Genomic DNA, 20,436 nt, shown 5'->3' with positions numbered 1-20,436 from the left:
TCTGCACATTTCATTGTAATAATTGACTCTGTCTCTCAAGCTGCTCTTTGAAATCTACTCAGCTCTTTTAGTTTGTCATTTCTTCCATTTACTTTTGCTACTATCTGTTCAAAAGCAATTTTCAGAGTCTTTTCCAGCATCCATTTTGGTCTTTTCCTCCTTTCCTGTCTTTAATGGAAATGGTTTTAATGACCTTTTGCTTTCTTCCTATATGATGTTTTGGATGTCATCCCATAACTTACCTGGTTTTCGGTCACTGGTGTTCAATGTATCAAATCTGTTCTTCAGATTATCTCTAAATTCAGGTGGGATATAATCAAGGTCATATTTTGACTATGAGAGCCAAATGATATCCCTTGTTTCACATCCTCTTCTGAATCCAGCTTGCATTTGTTTTAATTGTCCTACATTTCAACTTGAATTTGCATATGAGCAGTTGATGGTCTGTTCCATAGTCAGCTCTTGGCCTTGTTTTGCCTGAAGATACTGAGCTTCTCCATTGCCTCTTTCCAAAGATGTAGTTGATCTGATTCCTGTGTATTCCATCTGGCAAAGTCCACGTGTGTAACCACCATTTATGTTATTGAAAAAAGTATTTGCAATGAGTAAGTCATGGTCTTGCAAAATTCTATCATGCGATCTCCAGCATCGTTTCTATCACCAAGGCCATATTTTGCAATTACTGGTGATTCTTCTTCGTTTCCTACTTTTGCATTCCAATCACCAGTAATAATCAACACATCTTGATTACGTGTTTGATCAATTTTAGACCACAGAAGTTGGTAAAAATCTTCAATTTCCTCTTCTTTGGCTTCGGTGGTTGGTGCATAAATTTAAATAATAGCAGTACTGACTGGTCTTCCTGTGTTGTTTGTTGTTGTTATGTGCTGTCGCATCAGACCCAACTCATAGCGACCCCTCCTTGGGTTTCCGAGGCAGTATCACTATGGCAGTAGAATGCCCCATCTTCCTTCTGAGGAGTGGCTGGTGGGTTTGAACCACCAGTCTTCTGGTTAGCAGTCAAGTGCCTTAGGCACTACACTACCAGAGCTCCTGGTCTTCCTGTAGGCATATGGATATTATCCTATCACTGACAGCACTGTTCTTCAGGATAGATCTTCAAACATTTTTTTTTAACGATGAATGTGATGCCATTCCTCTTCAATTTGTCATTCCCGGCATAGTAGTTCATAGGGTTGTCTGATTCAAAATGGCAAAAACCAGTCCTCTGCAACTCACTAATGCCTAGGACATAGATCTTTATGCATTCCATTTCATTTCTGACAACTTCCAGTTTTCCTAGATTCACACTTCATATATTCCATGTTCCAATTATTAATAGACACCTGCAGCTGTTTTTTGAGTCATACTGTATCAGCAAACGGAGGTCCTGAAAACTTTACTCTACCCTTAATGAAGGTTGACTCTACTTTGGGGAGGCAGCTCTTCCCTAGTCAAATTTTGAGTGCATTACAACCTGAGGGGCTCTTCTTCTAGCACTGTATCAGATAATGTTTCAGGGCTATTCATCAAGTTTTCCAGTAATACATCAGACAGTGTTTCACTGCTATTCATAAGGTTTTCACTGCCCAATTCTTTGAGAAGTAGATGGCCCCTTCCTTCTTCCAAGTCTGTCTTAGTCTAGAAGCTCCACTGAAATCTGTCCAGCATGGGTGACCCTGCTGGTATCTGAACTATCAGTGGCATAGCCTCCAGCCTGATAGCAACACGTAAGCCACCACAGTACGACAAACTGACAGACAAGTGGTAGCTTAGAGCAGCAGTGTATAAGTAAGGATCAATGGACATATGGACATAGACACACACCCCTGAAAGATTAACAATAGTTGTTCCTACCTGAGATATTTATTTACTCTCCAAAGTCCAATCATACCAGAGACTCTCTTCAGTGTTATTAATATACAGAAAATCTAGGAATGACAGAAGTAATTTCCCTATTTTTTAGGCACAGATTAAGTATAGCATATCCCAAGGGTACAAAGCTGTAATCAAGCTATTTTCACCAAAATCTGACTCAAGTTTTCAGGACATGGGAACAGGAAAATCCTTGATCCCTAAATCAAACAACTTACATAGCATAAAACATGGCTTTAATTAAAACTTCACAACAGAATAGAACTGAACTTTCAACACATGATATTCACATTCCAGTAATCCTTGCAGCACTACTGGAAAATATTTCTGACATGTACTGTGATCACAAAATAATCAAACACTGATTTGCTGCTTCTTTTTAAAAAATGCTTCCTCTTCCAGATTTTCCTTTCTAACCATGGAACTAGAGATAGTATTACAACATTATCTGATGGATAAGAAAATATACATAAATGAAATAAAGACACATATATCACACACTACATTTTTATATATGTACATAAAACAGTACTCAATAGGCTGCTCCAAATCACCTTTCAACAGAAGTTAAAAACGCATAGAGTAAATGAAAAAACACCATCTAAATATCATCTATCCAAATATAATTTGTACTGTTTTGTGTTCTATGACAAACATCTAAAACTGTTTTACTGCAAAGAGCAGCATACCACAATTTCTCCAAAGCGCTGGAAGATGTTGCGAAGGTCATGGTATGTAGTAGTTTTTTCAAGGTTACCAATAAAGAGAGTTCTTGTTGCTTTGGGGTGAAATTCATCTATCCTTTCATCCAAGGGGCGAAATTCATTTTCACTTTCTGTTTCTGTAAGTAGGAGGGGGGTAGAATACAAAGAGAAGAGACAATTTTAGTTTGGATGCATGTATCATATGCAATTCGTTTCTTTCTATCTTCTTTTTTTTTTTTTACAATCTATCCCACTCTACAGAAGCCAGAGAAGGCCTAGGTTCAACCAGGTCCCCAGCTTTAAGGGCACAGAGCTGGGTTCACACCTGGATCCTCCGTCTTCACCGTTCAATTTTTTTTTTTTTTTTTTTAATTGTGATTTGGGTGAAAATTTCCAGAGCAAATTCACTTTCCATACAGCAGTTCACATACACTTTTTGTCTCATGACACTGCCTACAATTTACCACAATGTATGCACTCATTTCTCATTTAAGGAACTAAATCTCTAAAATAAATAGCTTGAATACTCATACAAACTAAAAAATTATACAAACACCTTCAGAAATAGTTGTCCCTTGCTAACTGAAAAAAGTAAGAGAGGAATACAGAGACTAAGGGAAGATGTCAAAAAAAAAAAAAATTAAGGATGAAGTAACATTTTTACTTTTAATACAGAGAAGTAGACTGAATTTCAATCTGCTTGGTTGATTTGTTTTAAAAATAATCACTGTAAATTATTTTATCATTAGGTGCCACTGAGTTGGCTTTGACTTGGAGCAAACCTACGCCATTTTCACGATGACTGGCATGTCTGAGTCCGCCGTTTTGGCTATTATGTGCATCCAGCTCACTGAGAGCTTTCCCTCTTTTCTGATTGCCCTCTCTTTACCAATCATGATGACCTTTTCTAGCAACTGGTTTTACCTCATGAAGTCTATATGTTCATTGTAGAAAACTTGTAACATATGTTGTTGTTGTTCAAGTCGATTCCAATTTATAGTGCCCCTATGTACAACAGAACGAAACACTGCCAGGTCCTGTGCCATCCTCACAGTCTTTCCTATGCTTGAGCCTATGGTAGCAGCCACTGTGTCAATCCATTTCGTTGAGAGTCTCCCCCTCTTTTTGACCAACATTCTACCTTACCAAGCGTGATACCCTTCTACAGAGACTGGTCCCTTCTGATAATATGACCAAAGTACAAAAGACAAACTCTGATCATTCTTGCTTCTAAAGAGCATTCCAGCTGTACTGCTTCCAAGACAGATTTATTTGTTCTTCTGGCAGTCCATAGTACCTTCACTATTCGTTGCCAACACTATAATTCAAATGCATCAATTCTGCTATGGTCTTCCTTATTCATTGTCCAGCTCTCACATGCATATGAGGCCACTGAAAATACCATGGCTTGGGTCAGATGCATCTTAGTCTTCAAATTGCCATCTTTGCTCTTCACCACTTTAAAGAGGTCTTTTGCATCAGATCTACCCAGTGCAATACATTGTTTGATTCCTTATCTGCTGCTTCCATGGGCATTGATTTTGGAGACAAGTAAAATGAAATCCTTCACAATGTCAATCTTTTCTCCATTTTTCATGATACTGCTTACTGGTCCAGTAGTGAGGATTTTAGCTTTCTTTACATTGAAGTGTAATCCATACCGAACACTGCAGTCTTTAATCTCCATCAGTAAGTGCTTCAAGTCTTCTTCACTTTCAGCAGGCAAAGTTGTGTCATCTGCATATCACAGGCTGTTAAGGAGTCTTCCTCTAATCCTGATGCCATCCATGTTCTTCACATAGCCCAGCCCAGCATCTCAGATTATATGCTCAGCATACGGATTGAGTAAGTATGGTGAAAGGATTCAACCCCGATGCACACTTTTCCTGATTTTAAACCACGCAGTATCCCCTTGTTCTGTTCAAACAACTACTTCTTGTCTATATACAGTTCCTCACGAGCACAATTAAATGTTCAGGAACTCCCACTCTTCATAATGTTATCCATAATTTGTTATGATCCACACATTTGAATGCCTTCATGCAGTCAATAAAACACAAGTAAACATTTTCCTAGTAATTCACTACTTCAGCAGAGAGCCATCTGATATCACCAATGATATCCTTTGTTCCTAAGGGAGACAAACTTGTCTGTCAGTTTGTCTTATGATGGTGGTGTGCGTGTTGCTGTGAGGATGGAGGCTATGCCACTAGTGTTTCAAATGCCAGCTGGGTTACCCATGGTGGACAGGCTTCACTGGAGCTTCCAGACTAAGGCAGACACAGAAGAAGAAAGAGACCATCCATTTCTCAAAGAATTGGCCAGTGAAAATCTTATGAACAGCAGTGAAAACCCTTGAATGGAGAGTAGCTATAGCAAATGGAAGAAATGACAACATAAAAGAGCTGAACAGAAGATTTCAAAGAGCATCTTGAGAAGACAAAGTTGATCATTATGAAATGTGCAAAGACCTGGAGTTAGAAAACCAAAAGGGAAGAACATGCTCAGCATTTCTTGTGTCATCTGCATATCACAGGCTGTTACGGAGTCTTCCTCCAATCCTGATGCTATATTCTTCACATAGCCCACCATCTCAGATTATACACTCAGCATACGGATTGAGTAAGTATGGTAAAAGGATTCAACCCTGAGGTAAGAAAGAACTGAAGAAAAAAATTAAGCCTCAAATTGCAATATTGAAGATTCCATGGGCAATATGTTGGATGACTCAGGAAACACCAGAAGATGATGGATGGAATGAATATACAGAGTCACTCACTATACCAAAAAGAACTGGTAGATGATCATCCATTTCAGGAAGTGACATATGATCAACAACCAATGGTACTGAAGGAAAAAGTCAAAGCTGCACTGAAGGAATTAGTGAAAAACAAGGCTCCAGGAATTGACAGAATATCCATTGAGATGTTTCAACAAATGGATGCCCCACTGGAGGCACTCACTCGGCTATGCCAAGAGATTTGGAAGACAGTTAGCTGGCCAACTGACTGGAAGAGATCCATATTTGTAGCCATTCCAAAGAAAGGTGATCCCACAGAATGTGGAAATTATCAAACATTATCGATATCACACGCAAGTAAAATTCTTACTGAAGATAATTCAAAAATAGTTGCAGCAGCATACTGACAGAAAACTTCTAGAAATGCAAGCTGGATTCAGAAGGGGACATAGAGGAAGGGATATTATTGCCAATGTCAGATGGATTTTGGATGAAAGCAAAGAATACCAGAAAGATGTTTACTTGTGTTTTACTGACTATGCAAAGGCATTCAATTGTGTGGATCATAACAAATTGTGGATAACACTGAGAAGAATGGGAAGTCCAGAACACTTAATTGTACTCATGAGGAACCTGTACATAGAACAGGAGGCTGTCGTTCAAGTAGAACAAGGAGATATTGTGTGGTTTAAAATCAGAAAGGGAGTGTGTCGGAGCTGTATCCTTTTACCACACCTATTCAATCTGTATGCTGAGCAAATAATCCAAGAAGCTGGACTATATGAAGAAGAACATGGCAGCAGGAGGAGGAAGCCTCATTAAGAAGAGATACACAGATGACACAAGTTTGCTTGCTGACAGTGAGGATGACTTGAAGCACTGATGAAGACTGAAGACTACAGGCTGCAGTATGGATTACACCTCAATATAAAGAAAACAAAAATCCTCACAATTGGACCAATAAGCAGCACCACAATAGATAGAGAAAAGATGGAAATCATCAAAGACTTCATATTACTTCGTTCTACAATCAGTGTCTATGGAAGCAGCGGTTAAGACATCAAAAGATGTATTGCATTGGGCAAAAGACCTCTTTCAAGTGCTGAAGAGCAAAGATATTTCCTTGAAGACTAAGATGCACCTAATCCAAACCACAGTATTTTCAATCACCTCATATGCATGTGAGAGATGGACAATGAATAAAGATCAAAGAAGAGTTGATGCTTTTGAGTTGTGGTGCTGGCAAAGAATGCTGAAAGTACTGAGGACTGCTAAAAGAACTAACAAATCAGTCTTGAAAGTCAAGTGCAGCTGGAATGCTCTTGGAAGCAAGAATGGCCAGACTTCTTCTTACCTACTTTGGTCATGTTGTCAGAAGGGACCATTCTCTGGAGAAGGATACCATACTTGGTAAAGTGGAGGGTCAACAAAAAAGGGGAAAGCCCTCAAAAAAGTGGATTGACACAGTGACTACAGCGATGGGCTCAGGTATAGTAGGGATTGTGAGGCTGGCACAGGACTGGACAGTGTTTCATTCTGTTGTACATAAGGTCACTGTGAGTTGGAGATGACTCGGTGGGACATAACAACAACATCCTTTGTTCCATGTCCTCTTCTGAATCTAGCTTGGATTTCTGGAAGTTCCCTACTGATGTACTCTTGAAACTATTTTTGAATTATTTTCAGCAAAATTTTACTTGGGTGTGAAATTAATGACACCGTTCGATCATCTCCACATTCTGGTAGATCACCTTTTCTTATTATTATTATTTGGAATGGGCACAAATATGGATCTTTTCCAGTTAGTTGTCCAGGTAGCTGTCTTCCAAATTTCTTGGCATAGATGAGTCAGCACTTCCAGCATTACATCCATTTGTTGAAACATCTCAATGGGTATTCCCCATCAATTCCAGAAGCCTTGTTTTTCACCAATTCCTTCCGTGCAGCTTAGACTTCTTCCTTTAATACCATCGGTTCTTGATCATATGCTACCTCCTGGAATGGTTGAACATTGACCAATTCTTTTTGTACAGTGATTATGTGCATTCTTTCCATCTTCTTTTGATGCTCCCTGCATCGTTCAAAATTTTGCCCATAGAATCCTTCAATACTGCACCTCAAGGGTTGAATTTTTCTTCAATTCATTCAGCTTGAGAAGTGCTAAGCGTGTTCTTCCTTTTTGGTTTTCTAATACCAGGTCTTTGCACATTTCATTATAATACTTTGTCTTCTCAAGATACCCTTTGAAATCTTCTGTTTAGCTCTTTTACTTCCATCATATCTTCCATTCACTTTTGGGTCTTTGTTCAAGAGCAAGTTTCAGAGTCTCTTCTGACATCCATTTTGGTCTTCTTTCTTGTCTTTCTAATGACCCTTTGTTTTCGTCATGCATGATAACCTTGATATTATCCTACAACTTGTCTGGTGTTCAGCCACTGGTGTTCAAGGTATCACAGCTATTCTTTAGATGCTCTCTAAATTTAAGTGAGATATACTCAAGGTAGTATTTTAGCTCTAGTGGACCTGTTTAATTTTCTTCAACTTCAACTTAAAATTTGCAGATGAGCAACTGATGATCTGTTCCACAGTAGGCCCCTGGCCTTGTTCTAACTGATGATATTGAGCTTCTCTATCATCTCTTTCCACAGATGTAGTCAGTTTGATTCCTGGGGATTCCATCTTGCAAAGTTCACATGTATAGTTACTGTTTATGTTGTTGAAAAATGGAATTTGCAATGACTAAGTCATTGGTTGTGCGAAGTTTTATCATGTGATCTCTAGCATCGTTTCCATCACTAAGGTATTATTTTCCAACTACCAATGTTTCTTTGTTGTTTCCAATTTTCACGTTGCAATCACAAGTAATTATCAATATTATCTTGATTGCACATTTGGTCCATTTCACACTACAGAAAGTGGTAAAACTCCTCAATTTCTTCATCTTTGGCTTTAGTGGTTGGTGAAGAAATTTGTGTAATAGTATTAACTAGTCTTCCTTGTAGATGTATGGATATTATCCTATCACAGGCAGCAATGTACCTCAGAATAAAAAAACAAAAATCAAATATACTGCCATTGAGTCGGATCCAACTCATAGCAACCCCTCCTTGGGTTTCCAAGGCAGTATCTCTACAGAAGTAGATTGCCCAACCTTCCTTCCAAGGAGTGGCTGGTGGATTTGAACCACCAGCCTTCTGGTTAGCAGTCTAATGACTTAGGCACTATGCCACCAGAGCTCCTGTACTTCAGGATAGTTCTTGAAATTTTCTTTCTGATATTGAATATGAAACCATTCCTCTTCAATATGTTCAATATGGCACAATGGACCATATGACTGTCCATTTACAATGGCCAATACTAGTCTATTTCAACTCAGTAATGCCTAGGATATTAATCCTTATGCATTCTAATTCATTTTTTACAACTTCTAAATTTCCTAGATTCATACTTTATACATTCCATGTTCTTATTAGTAATGGATGCTTGCAGCTGTTTCTTCTCATTTTGAGTTGTGTCCCATCAGCAAATGAAGGTCCCAAAAGCTTTACTCCATCCACATCATTAAAGTCAAGTCTACTGTGAGGCAGTAGCTCCTCCCAAGTCGTATTCTGAGTGCCTTCTAACCTACAGAGCTCATCTTCCACACTATATCAGACAATGTTTCATTGCCCTTCATGAGGTTTTCAGTGGTCAGTTTTTTTCAGAAGTGGACAGCCATGCCCTTCTTTCTAATCTGTCTTAGTCTGGAAGTTTCACTGAAACCTATCTACTGTGGATAAACCTGCTGGTATTTAAAAAACCAGTGGCATAGCTTCCAGCACCACAGCAGTATGCAAGCCACCATAGTACAATACTGACAAAAACATTCCAAAAAAATGGTAAAAATCTGAGCTAATTTTAGGTTCCAAACTTATGCAATAGTGCTAATGACAGAACTATAATCTGAAATACATACAAATCTCAAGTCGAAAACAGTCAAGTTAAATGATTTAATTTTCACTTACTTTTTATAGGCTATTTAGTGTTTCTCATTTGTCATACTAATTAGCACTTATCATACTAATTAACAGTTGTAATAACCCAACTGTCTAAATGAGGAATATGTTACATACAAAAGTAATAATCCTATGAAAATTAACTGAACAAACACTTATGGAATATCTTCTTTTGGTGCTGTGTGGTCCTCAATGAGAAAAAGAAAGAAACACTAAATGATCCTTAAGATTTCTATGCTTTATGATCAAATGCCAAGGTTTACTTTCCAATTCAGTCATTGACTTTCTCTGAAGTTTCATTTATTAAATTGTTCTAGGCATGGACATTCAGTGTTTTGTCAGTAACAATTGTAACACAGCCTGTTTGTTCCTTTTTTTTTTTTCCCCCAAAATGTAAAGCAAAAGGTGTTAAAAAAAAAAATTATTTACTCAATGTTATGGAAACAAAGTGTTTAGTGCCAGCCACTGAACATTACTGACATTGTGAACACTAGTATTAAAAGACCCAACTTCAGAGTAGGTGAGTGGATTCGGTCAGTTTGACAGTTCTAATGATAGCTCAGTTTACTCTTAACAGTTTCATCAAAGAATAAATTCTTCAGAGTCAAGTGGACCCAGAAACTGTCCAGGAATCATATGTTGTTGTTGTTAAATGCACTGAGTCGCCCCCAATTCATAGCATCCCTTCCTTGGGTTTTTGAGGCAGTATCACTACAGAAGTAGATTGCCCAGCCTTCCTTCCGAGGAGTAGCTGGTGGGTTTGAACCGCCAGCCTTCTGGTTAGCAGTCAAGTGCTTTAGGCACTATGCCACCAGAGCTCCCAGGAATCATATAGCTATCTCTACATTTTCATTATATCTCACAAGGCTACTAATTGTGTCTCATTTTAAGCTTGATTAATTCCTCTTGAAACTACCTGGTGGAGGGTAGGCATTTAGGAATAAATCACACACAAAAAATGGTGGGGGCAGAGGAGGCGGTATGGAGAATCACGACACATTTTGAGGGTCATAATCAAACAGGCCGAATCAGAAATGCAAAGCATGATTTGTAACCATTAATATCCATAATGACTTCATTTCTATCAAACAACTTGGCAAATTTTCAAAACCAGAAATTCACTTTAGCAAAGGAAAATAGAATATATTTCCACGTGTAAACTACTTGATTTTGATCGTGTAATCTACTTGATTTTGATCTTGTAATCTACCTGACAAGTCTAAATCTTAATGCCTATATGTCTTTGGAAAAAAAATTGTTTTCCTTCAATTTCTTATTTAGAGGATTCTACAGTGTACATATAGGAAGTACAATCTCAGAAGTCTCCAGAATATCTAAGTTGAGTTTCTTGGATTTGGATCTAGTTCTCAAAAGTCCTTGGCCTAAGCAATCCATTCAAAACATTTCAGTACAATACATTGATAACAACCATGTAACAGCACAATTCTAACCAAATCTCCATACACATACTCAACTGCTTTTGAACATCCCATTAACTGGTATCTAATGTTGTTCACCAGGGAAAAGGCCTTTCTACTTTCCTATACTTGAAACAGGAGCTCTGGTGGCATAGTACCTAAGGCATCTGAGTGTTAACCAGAAGGCTGCCAGTTCAAACCCACCAGGCACTCCTTAGAAGGAAGGTTAGGCAATCTACTTCTGTGGTAATACTGCCTCGGAAACCCAAGGAAGGGTCACTATGAATGAAATCCAACTCCATGACAATGTGTTGCATTTTTTGCGTTTATAGTTGAAACAACCAAACTTTTCAAATTCTTTACTGGCAGTTAGTTAAAGTTGCTAACCAGTTAGGTAAAATGCTTTTTACAGTAAAAATCTCAGGCTAGCCTTGTCACTTGGACATCAGATCAACTGCTGAATGTCCCTGGATTAGACCCTTATAACTTAATAACTATGAATAATTCTGAAAATTTATGTAGATTATATGACATTTAAAATGTCATATAATTCATATAATGCCATGTATTTTCCAGTCAGTTCTGGCTTGTTTTAACAAAGAACTCTTGAGTTGCTCTTAGCCCAGGATAATTTAGGTACATCTTAAACTTGGTAGAAGATTAATTCCTTCGTAGGAATCTAAAGGCATGACCTCAAATTCTCTTTGAAGGATAATATTCCTTTGAATTCCCATGTTTTATCATAAAATTGTGCATATTTTGCATTCTTTACTCTAATAATTTCATGACTATTTTAATATGCAAATAACATTTATTTTTCAGGAAATTTTTTTCTCCTCATAATTGTTAAATAAGTATTTCAATAAAATGGGCCACACTTACTCAGAATTCCACTCAAAGTAATGAAGTCTTACTTTTAAAAAAGTTCCAAATGTCCCAGCTCCATAGGTAACTGTATAATTTTAACATTTCTAAGGAGCTCTGGTGTGTAGTGGTTAAAGCATCCATCGGCTGTTAACCAAAAGGTCAGCATTTCAAACCCACCAAGACCCTCCACAGAAGAAAAATAGGCAGTCTGCTTCCATAAAGATTTACAGCCTTGGATACCCAACGAGGGTCACTATGAGTTGGAATAAACTCAATGGCAGTGAGTTTGGTCTTGGTTTGGTTATTCCTTTACAGATTTACTCACAGATCACCTTAAATCAAGGGTTCCCAAATCTGAACGCATGAATTCTGAATTGGTAGGCCTGGGATAGAATCAGAACATGTCTTTTTAAATAAGCAGTGCAGGTGGTTCCAAAACAGGAGAAACACTGACTGACCCATGCTATGCCTTAAACTTTCTACTTTACATTGTTGTTGTTGTTGTTGTTATTGTTTGCCGTTGAGTCAGCCCCGACTTATAGCGACCCCTCCTTGGGTTTCCGAGGCAGTATCACTACGGAAGTAGGATTGCCCAACCTTCCTTCCGAGCAGTGGCTGATGGGTTTGAACCGCCAGCCTTCTGGTTAGCAGTCAAGTGCCTTAGGCACTATGCTACCAGAGATACTTTACATTAGGCCTTACAAATAGGTTCAAGCTAATAAAATGTCCCTTGAAATTGTCAGTGGGTTCCACCCATGAGACTTAATCATGCTTCTCTGTCACTATATTTCAAGGTCATGGAAGCTAGAATAAGAGATGTAATTTGTGCTGGGCATAAAGGAAATAAAATCTGATCTAATCAGTTTCTCAAGTAGATTATTAACAAATAGTTTGTTTTCTAATTCAGAGTAATTTCATTGTCATTCTTTTAAGATCTGTCTCCTAATCTCAATCAGTTTGATCCTTTTGGGAAGGTTGGACTCAACAAGAGGCTAAACTCTGCCTTTCAGTCTTTTAAAAGTTAACATTTCTCTTTTACAGAAATAGAACAATCTTTATTCTTTCTAACCAAAACAATTATTTCTTATTAAATTGAACATTAAATATAACCACCCTTTAAAACAGAAGATGCTGGAAGTGTATCAATAAATAAAGTTGAAACAATACCCACGTTTGGGATAATATGCTAACCTTTTCATAAACTAGAACACAAATTACAGTGAAATTCAAGTTCGTCCCTTACCTGGCCCTATCCATGCTGTTACTTCAATCTGCATGCCAAAGAAAAGTTTTCCTTTTGACGCAGTCAGTGCTTTCTCTTGGTCCTCTTGCTGTCGAAAGAATACCAGACCATACCTCTCTTCTGAAGTTCCATGTATTTGCACTGATGTCACCTTTCCAAATTTCTTAAATTCATGGAAAAGACCATCTTTAAGGCTTGTATCTAAATCCCCAAACAAAAACAAGTTATTCTTCTAATTTAGTTACAACCCAATATCAAGCTATTAAATTTTAGCCTGAAATTTGACCTAAATTTTGTTAATATTAAAATACTTTTCAAATATGTTGTTGTTGTTGTTATATACCGTTGAGTTGGCCCTGACTCATAGTGACCCCTCCTTGGGTTTCCGAGGCAGTATCATTACGGAAGTAGATTGCCCAATCTTCCTTCCGAGGAGTGGCTGGTGGGTTTGAACCGCCAGCTTTCTGATTAGCAGTCAAGTGCCTTAGGCACTATGCTACCGGAGCTCTCTAAAAAGACATTTTGAAGACTATTATACAATTCTGAAGATTGATTAGATTTTATGATATTATTCGTTATTTGTTAGATAAGAATGTTACTGTGGTTATGTAGAAAAATGTACTTGTATTTTATAGATACATACAGAAAATATATCAGTATGAAATGACATAAGGTAAGGAATTCACTTTAAAATACCAAAAAGGAAATTAAAAAAGACAACAAGAACAGGAAAGAAGGAAGCTAGAGACAGATGAAGCGAGTGTGGCAAAATGTTGTTAATTTTTGAAGCTGGGATATGGTACAAGGGGGGAGGGTTCACAGTGCTATTCCTTCTACTTTGAGGTATGTTTAAAATTTTCATAATAAAAATTATATATTATAAAAGGCTTGAGAAGGAAAGCCAGGGCATGTAACATGTTAAACAACAGTAACGCCTTTTATAGACGAATCATACCATCTGGAGGTCTTGTGTTAATTTGCTTCATTATAAAAAACTGTATAGAAAGGCAAATCAATTTAACCTCCTTGCCCATTTTTAATTTATCAAGTAATCTAAGTTAAAAGCTCATCAACATTTATGTCTCAATATCTGTATTTAAAAAAATTGGTATCTAAGTTTTATAGGTTATTTCAATAAATAATTTAAGTTATAACAGAAACGCACTTAGCTGAGAAATACTTAAAGTGGTTTTCATTGGTTTGATCACCTATGCTTTTTAGCCATTTATATACTCAATATGCCTAATGTTGGGAGCTCTGGTAGCGTAGTGCCTAAGGCACCTGACTGCTCACCAGAAGGCTGGCAGTTTCAAACCCACCAGCCACTCCTCGGAAGGAAGATGGGGCAATCTACTTCCGTAGTGATACTGCCTTGGAAACCCAAGGAGGGGTCGCTATGGTCCGACTCAACGGCACATAACAACAACAACATGCCTAATGTTGGAATAACAGTATATTATGTCAACTGTCAACTAAAATTATTGAGAATAAAAAAGAAACTATACTCTAGCCTTTAACTAGACTTTTCCGTTATTCTCTGCTTTCCTCACTTAAAATGTCACTATTTTAAAATGTTTCTTGCCATAATTTTATTTCCAAAGTTATTTCACATAACAGAGGACAAAATATAATAAATCTCACTGAAAATACTATTGGTACTTCTAAATTTCCATCATATCAAATTTTTCCTAGTACTAAAACATTTAATCCAGAAAGCATGTTTTTTTCAGAAATAAACCATGTTTTCTTTATATATCATGCAATCTTTATTATGTGTATACACATATACATATACCCACCTACACATATAATCCACCATGAAATCTTTATATATTATGTATATGAGTAATAACCTAGAAATTAAGCTACATATAGTTATAATAATCACGTTTTTTCCTCCATGGCATGAAAAATTAATGAAACATCAAAAAGGAAACTTGCTTTCACTGTAAAGTATAAAGTTCAAGTTTCTCAGTCTATCTCATTCCCCAAGAGAGGCCGAGAGGAAAGTACAGTTGCACAATTTTACCTGTGGAGCGTACTGGTAGATTCTGAACCTTGATCCCAAAACTTTTACGGGGTTCATCTTTTTCCAGAGATGAAAGTAACTGGGAAGTGGGTGCTGGGACAGCTGCAGATTGAACAGATCGGGCTGGAGAGTCATCACTTGAAGTACTGCTGGAATCACTGCTGCAAGAGGGCAAAGGCAGAATTTCAAGACAGACAAACAGAAAATAGGCAGCATATCAAATCTTTTTAGATTGACAAGTGGCAATAAGTAATAGATATAAATTTTAGGTCTGGAATTTCTGGAAGTCCTACTTTCTCCACATCTATCTCAGAGTCTACCATCAAAAATGACCGAAAGACAGTAAACACTGACCTGAGAATGTAGAAGCAAAAGCAACATTCATTTATCACCATTTGCCATCTAAAGGCAGGTGTTGCATTCCATGCATTATTGGGAACAGTTTTCTTCCAATGAAATAAAACTACAAATACAATTTACTTAGAGTAGTAATTACAGAATTGTGAATATGGGTTTTGGATTCAAAGATCTTAATGCAAATCTTGGCTCAGATATATAGCAGGTACACTTGGACAAGTCATTTAACTTCTTGCTGGCCTCGGTTTCCACATTTGTAAAATGGGAATAAGAAGAGTAACTACCTGACAGGACTAATAATTAAATCAAGTAACTCAAAGGTTTACAGAGTTTGGAATATGACTGGCATTCAATAAACTAAGTAGCACTGCTTCTGTTACTATATCATTATTACTGTTAACTATTTGTGTAGTACATGTAATTTTATGAGACTATAAATATCCAATATAATTTACCAGGAAATTTTAATCTTAAAATTTTTGAAGGACTAAACAACAACAACAAACCCACTGCTGGGGAGTCAATTCTGACCCAGTGACCCAACAGAGCAGAGTAGGATTTCCAGGGCTATAAATCTTCAGAAGTAGAATGCTGTATCTTTCTCTCGTGGAGTGGACATTCAAACCTTTTGGTTAATAGCTAAGCACTTAACCAATGCACTACCAGGGTTCTTTTGTGAAAGACTAGTGAAGGAATATTATGTAAGTTACTTAAGTCTTGTAGTTTAGGCTCTCTTTTCTGTGGGTAATATGGGAATTGAGAGTCAATGAAAGTGAATTTATTATTCCCTTCAGTTTAAGAAAGTCAACAGAAAGGCAAGAAAGATAAATGCTACATATACAGTCAGATTAAGAGAGGGATATATTTAATATATTGTATGTAATATATTTATAACACATAGAAAGTACGTGAGAAACACATATTTCTCTTTTTAGTAAGAAATGTATAAGAAGATTTTTAATTTTAAGTTCTTTTATGGCATTCTCAAATATGGTGGGTCTGAACCGCCAGCCTTCTGGTTAGCAGTCAAATACCTTAAGCACTACTCTACCAGAGCTCCTAAATATGTTAATACAAAGCTATTTAAAGGAGCTTTGCTGGTGCAATGGTTAAGGCATTTGGGTGATAACCAAAAGGTTGGCAGTTTGAACCCACTAGCCGTTCCATGGAAGAAAGATGAGGCAGTGTGCTTCTATGAAGACTTATAGCCTTGAAAACCCAAAGGGGGTCACTATGAGTCAGAATCAATTTGAAAACAATGAGTCTGGTTTTTGGTTTTAAAAATTTTTGCTTCACGACTGGAATCTTAAAAGTTTGCAAGCAATCATCTAGATGCAACAAGGGGTCTCTCCTTGCCCAGAGCAAAGAAGAATGAAGAAAACTAAACATTGATAGAAACAATTAGTCCAAGTGACTGGTACACCATGCAATCCTCAGCCTATACGACTATGAGACCAGAAGAACTAGATGGTGCCTAGCTACCACTGTCAACCACTCAAAGGGGGATCTGTGTAGGAGATCCTGGATAGAGTGGGAGAACAATGTGGAACAAAACTCAAAATCATTTACAGAAATAGGCGGGGGGGTGGGTGGGGGTGGGCAGGACCAGGTTTGCTGGTCTGATAGAGCCTGATGGAACCACTGAGACTATGGCCCCTAGCTGCCCTTCAGGTGTGGAATTGTGGCTTCCAGCCAAAGCTATTTAAAGGAGCTTTGCTGGTGCAGTGGTTAAGACATTTGGTTGATAACCAAAAGGTTGGCAGTTTGAACCCACTAGCCACTCCTCCATGGAAGCAAGATGAGGCAGTATGCTTCTATAAAAACTTACAGCCTTGGAAACACAAAGGGGGCCAAAAGACAGGCATATGAGCTGAACATTTACACTAGGTATAGATATACTCCTTGGAGAGAACAATCATGGGACAATGGAAGGGCTGTGTATGCACAGGGACATAGCTCAGGGTGCAGGAGTACATGGAGGTAAGGACACAGGGAAGAGGGGACTATGGGGAGGGAGTGGAAGGGGAGCTGTTGCATTGTAGTAAATTGTAGTCAATGTCATGAGACAAAGTGTATGTGAATTGCTGTACGGAAAGTCCATTTTCTCTGTAAACTTTCACCCAAATCACAACAAAAAACAAAAAAAAATTTTGCTTCATAACTTGTTGTCAAAGTCTTATCTTTTAAGCAAGTAATTCTGAGAAGGGGTGGTAAGCCACCTTAAATATATTGACTAAAAGAAAAGGTACGTGGTGGTTTTGTCATTTGACGTAAAACTATGTATCTTGAATCCAGGATAGTCACTAAAACAGACAGACAAATGAGTGTAGGCATAGGCTCTGAGAAAACAACTGCTATCTGCCCCCCCCTTTTTTTTTTTTTTTTAAGAAATAAACATGAACACAGAGTGTTATAACTAAGAAATTTTACATAGCATTTTTATTTATCTCTCACATGCTAACCAAAGTGAAAACTTCAGGAAGTTATTATTAGAGCTTGCTGCAGTCTGAAAAGCGGGAACTAAATCTACGTCAACAAGGGCCAAATGGAAGTGGCTGAGCTACAAAATACAAATTGCTAGGGAAAAAATCTTAAGATGGAAGCCAAGCCTCCTATAAATGACTGAGTTTGTTTTCCCACCTATTAAATGGAATTTTTTTGCAAGATCATCCATCAAAAGTAGTATCCGTACTACTAAGTAAATTATAAAATTTTGAATAAGATGCTGTATCTTCATTGAAATTAAGGGTTAACAAAATTGATCTTTTGTTTTTCACACAGAAGGGCCATATTTAGGGGACAAAATGCTTATTCTTTGTATTAAGTACTCTAAACGACACAAGATTAATTCTCAAGGCCACCAGATGACTACAGCATAAAACATTATGTAACTTCATCAACTTTTTAATAAATTCTAAAGAATCATGAAGTAGCCATTAAGGAAACTATAAAGACTACCAATATTACACAAATCAAAGTTCCTTAGCAATCAATACCAAACCGAACTCACTGCTATCGAGTTGGTTCCGACTCATAGTGACCCCTCCTTGGGTTTCCGAGGTGGTATCTCTAGGGATGTAAATTGCCCAATCTTCTGAGGAGTGGCTGGTGGGTTTGAACTGCCAGCCTTCTGGGTGGTTAGCAGTCAAATGCCTTAGAGCACCCTCCTTTTCTATCACTGTTCTGTATTAAAATCATTTTTATCATTAATTGCTCACCTTCTCTCTCTTTTTATGTATTTGTACAGAACTTTGTTTTTGTTGCCTCATTAATTATTTCAGTAGCCAGAAATTCTGCTCCTGTCCATGATTGTTTATTTACCCACTTTTGCTAAAGAGGGCTAAAGAAACAAACATGGGCAAGAGCAGAATTTCTGGCTACTGAAATAATTAATGAGGCAACAAAAACAAAGTTCTGTACAAATATGTAAAAAGAGAAAAGGTGAGCAATTAATGGTAAAAATGATTTTAAAATAAAGTACAAAACAGTGACAGAAATTTTGTTATAAATGCCATCACTCTTTGATAAATCCTGTGCTACCACACCAATTTTGAAACAAGATAAAGAATTTAAATGGCAGAATTATCTGTTGATCAATTTGAAGTAGAAGCTAGAAAGGGAAAAAAGTTTTAAAATGAATTACTAAATGATAAAATTATACAAATTTCTGAGATCACATTTTGATACCCTAGCCACTCCTCGGAAGGAAGGTTGGGCAATCCTACTTCCGTAGTGATACTGCCTCGGAAACCCAAGGAGGGGTCGCTATGAGTTGGGGCCGACTCGACGGCACACAACAACAACAACCTAAACTTCAGTGTATGTCTCCAGTATAGAAAATGTGCTATGAATTTAAAGATCCTGAACAATTATGGAGGCTCAACTTCAGGAACCCCACCCCGAAAATACTTTTCAGTCCTACTAAAACTGACATAAAGAAATGCAAATGCCCAGAACATTTGTGTTTATTTGAATTTTAAAAATATTTTATTAAAATAATTTTACGTTTTATTTGTTAAAACTGAAGAATCATGACAGTTCATCAAAGCACATGATATATACAGTCATTATTTTCTTTGACTACTTGTCAGTTTATCCTACTGCGGTGGTTTGCCTGTTGCTATGATGCTGGAAGCTATGCCACTAGTATTTCAAATACCAGTAGGATCATCTGTGGTGAAAAGGATTCAGCAGAGCATCCAGACTAAGAGAGACTAGGAAGAAAGGTCTGGTGATCTACTTCTGAAAATTAGCCAAGGAAAACCCTATGCATCACCACAGAACATTGTCTGATTTAGTGCTGAAGATGAGCTTCCTAGGTTGGAAGGCACTCAAAATACACAGTGGCCACAACAGACTCAGGCACACCAGCAATCATGAAGCAGGACTGTGCAATGTTCCGTTTGCCACAGCCAACTCAACAGCAACTAACCAGAACTCCAGTTGTTCCTAAAAAGCTAAGAGTGGTTAATTAGAAGCTACTCCAATCAAAGCTGTCTTAAAGTAGTAGTGATAAGGGTGTATGACTAATAGTTCTAAGAATGTCAGTTTTAAATTTACCTGGGCACATAAGTATTACATTTTCAATATCAATTAAAAGCATCCTTAAAAAAAAGTATCTTTCCAAGTGGTGAAGAACTTGGAAAAAACATTCAATTTAAATGTCATTAAGTATTCCTAAGGATATAAGAAAATTAAGGCTGAATGACTTATTTGCTTATAATTTATAATTAAGATTACTAAGAAAACTAAGGTGCATATCTGATCAGAATTTCCATAATGGTGATATATAAAAATAAATAACTGATTAAATAACGATTCTTGATAAGCAAATATAATATAGAACACCAGCATTCTCTTAAGACCAAATAATGGTGCCAGATAATCAACCATTCCTCTTCCTATAGGCATTTTATACAAAGAACTACAGTGAACATTTGATTCTTAACACTGAAAAGTTCAAGACACTATTTATAAGATGACTCAGGGCTAAATTTGTTCACTCAAGAGTGACAGTCAATGACTGACTTCTACATTCTGTATTCCTGTATTATTTGTAAACATTTGATTATGTTAAATATGCATTTATGTTGGTTTTTAAAAGCTGGAAGATTGAAAGTATTTAACCAAATTAAGACTGACTGGAAGAGATCCATATTTGTGCCCATTCCAAAGAAAGGTGATCCCACAGAATGTAGAAATTATAGA

The 20,436-nt window shown here is 37.2% G+C and overlaps 1 protein-coding gene across 1 annotated transcript in view; it reads right to left on the bottom strand.

The window, feature by feature from the left end:
* The window catches only part of SPEN (spen family transcriptional repressor), a 101,669-nt gene that overhangs the window by 22,317 nt on the left and 58,916 nt on the right, over positions 1-20,436 (bottom strand). The window contains exons 4-6 of the mRNA XM_007950768.1: positions 14,872-15,032; positions 12,843-13,043; positions 2,565-2,716 (exon numbers count right to left, since the gene is read on the bottom strand). Of these exons, the coding sequence (XP_007948959.1) occupies positions 2,565-2,716; positions 12,843-13,043; positions 14,872-15,032 (514 nt within the window). The remainder of the gene's footprint in view (positions 1-2,564; positions 2,717-12,842; positions 13,044-14,871; positions 15,033-20,436) is intronic.

This window comes from Orycteropus afer, unplaced genomic scaffold (assembly GCF_000298275.1).
Source record: "Orycteropus afer afer isolate SDZICR_OR568_19922 unplaced genomic scaffold, OryAfe1.0 scaffold00288, whole genome shotgun sequence".
Taxonomy (NCBI): Eukaryota; Metazoa; Chordata; class Mammalia; order Tubulidentata; family Orycteropodidae; genus Orycteropus; species Orycteropus afer.
Note: the sequence above shows the minus strand (reverse complement) of the source record. Positions and strands in the feature narration are given on the sequence as shown.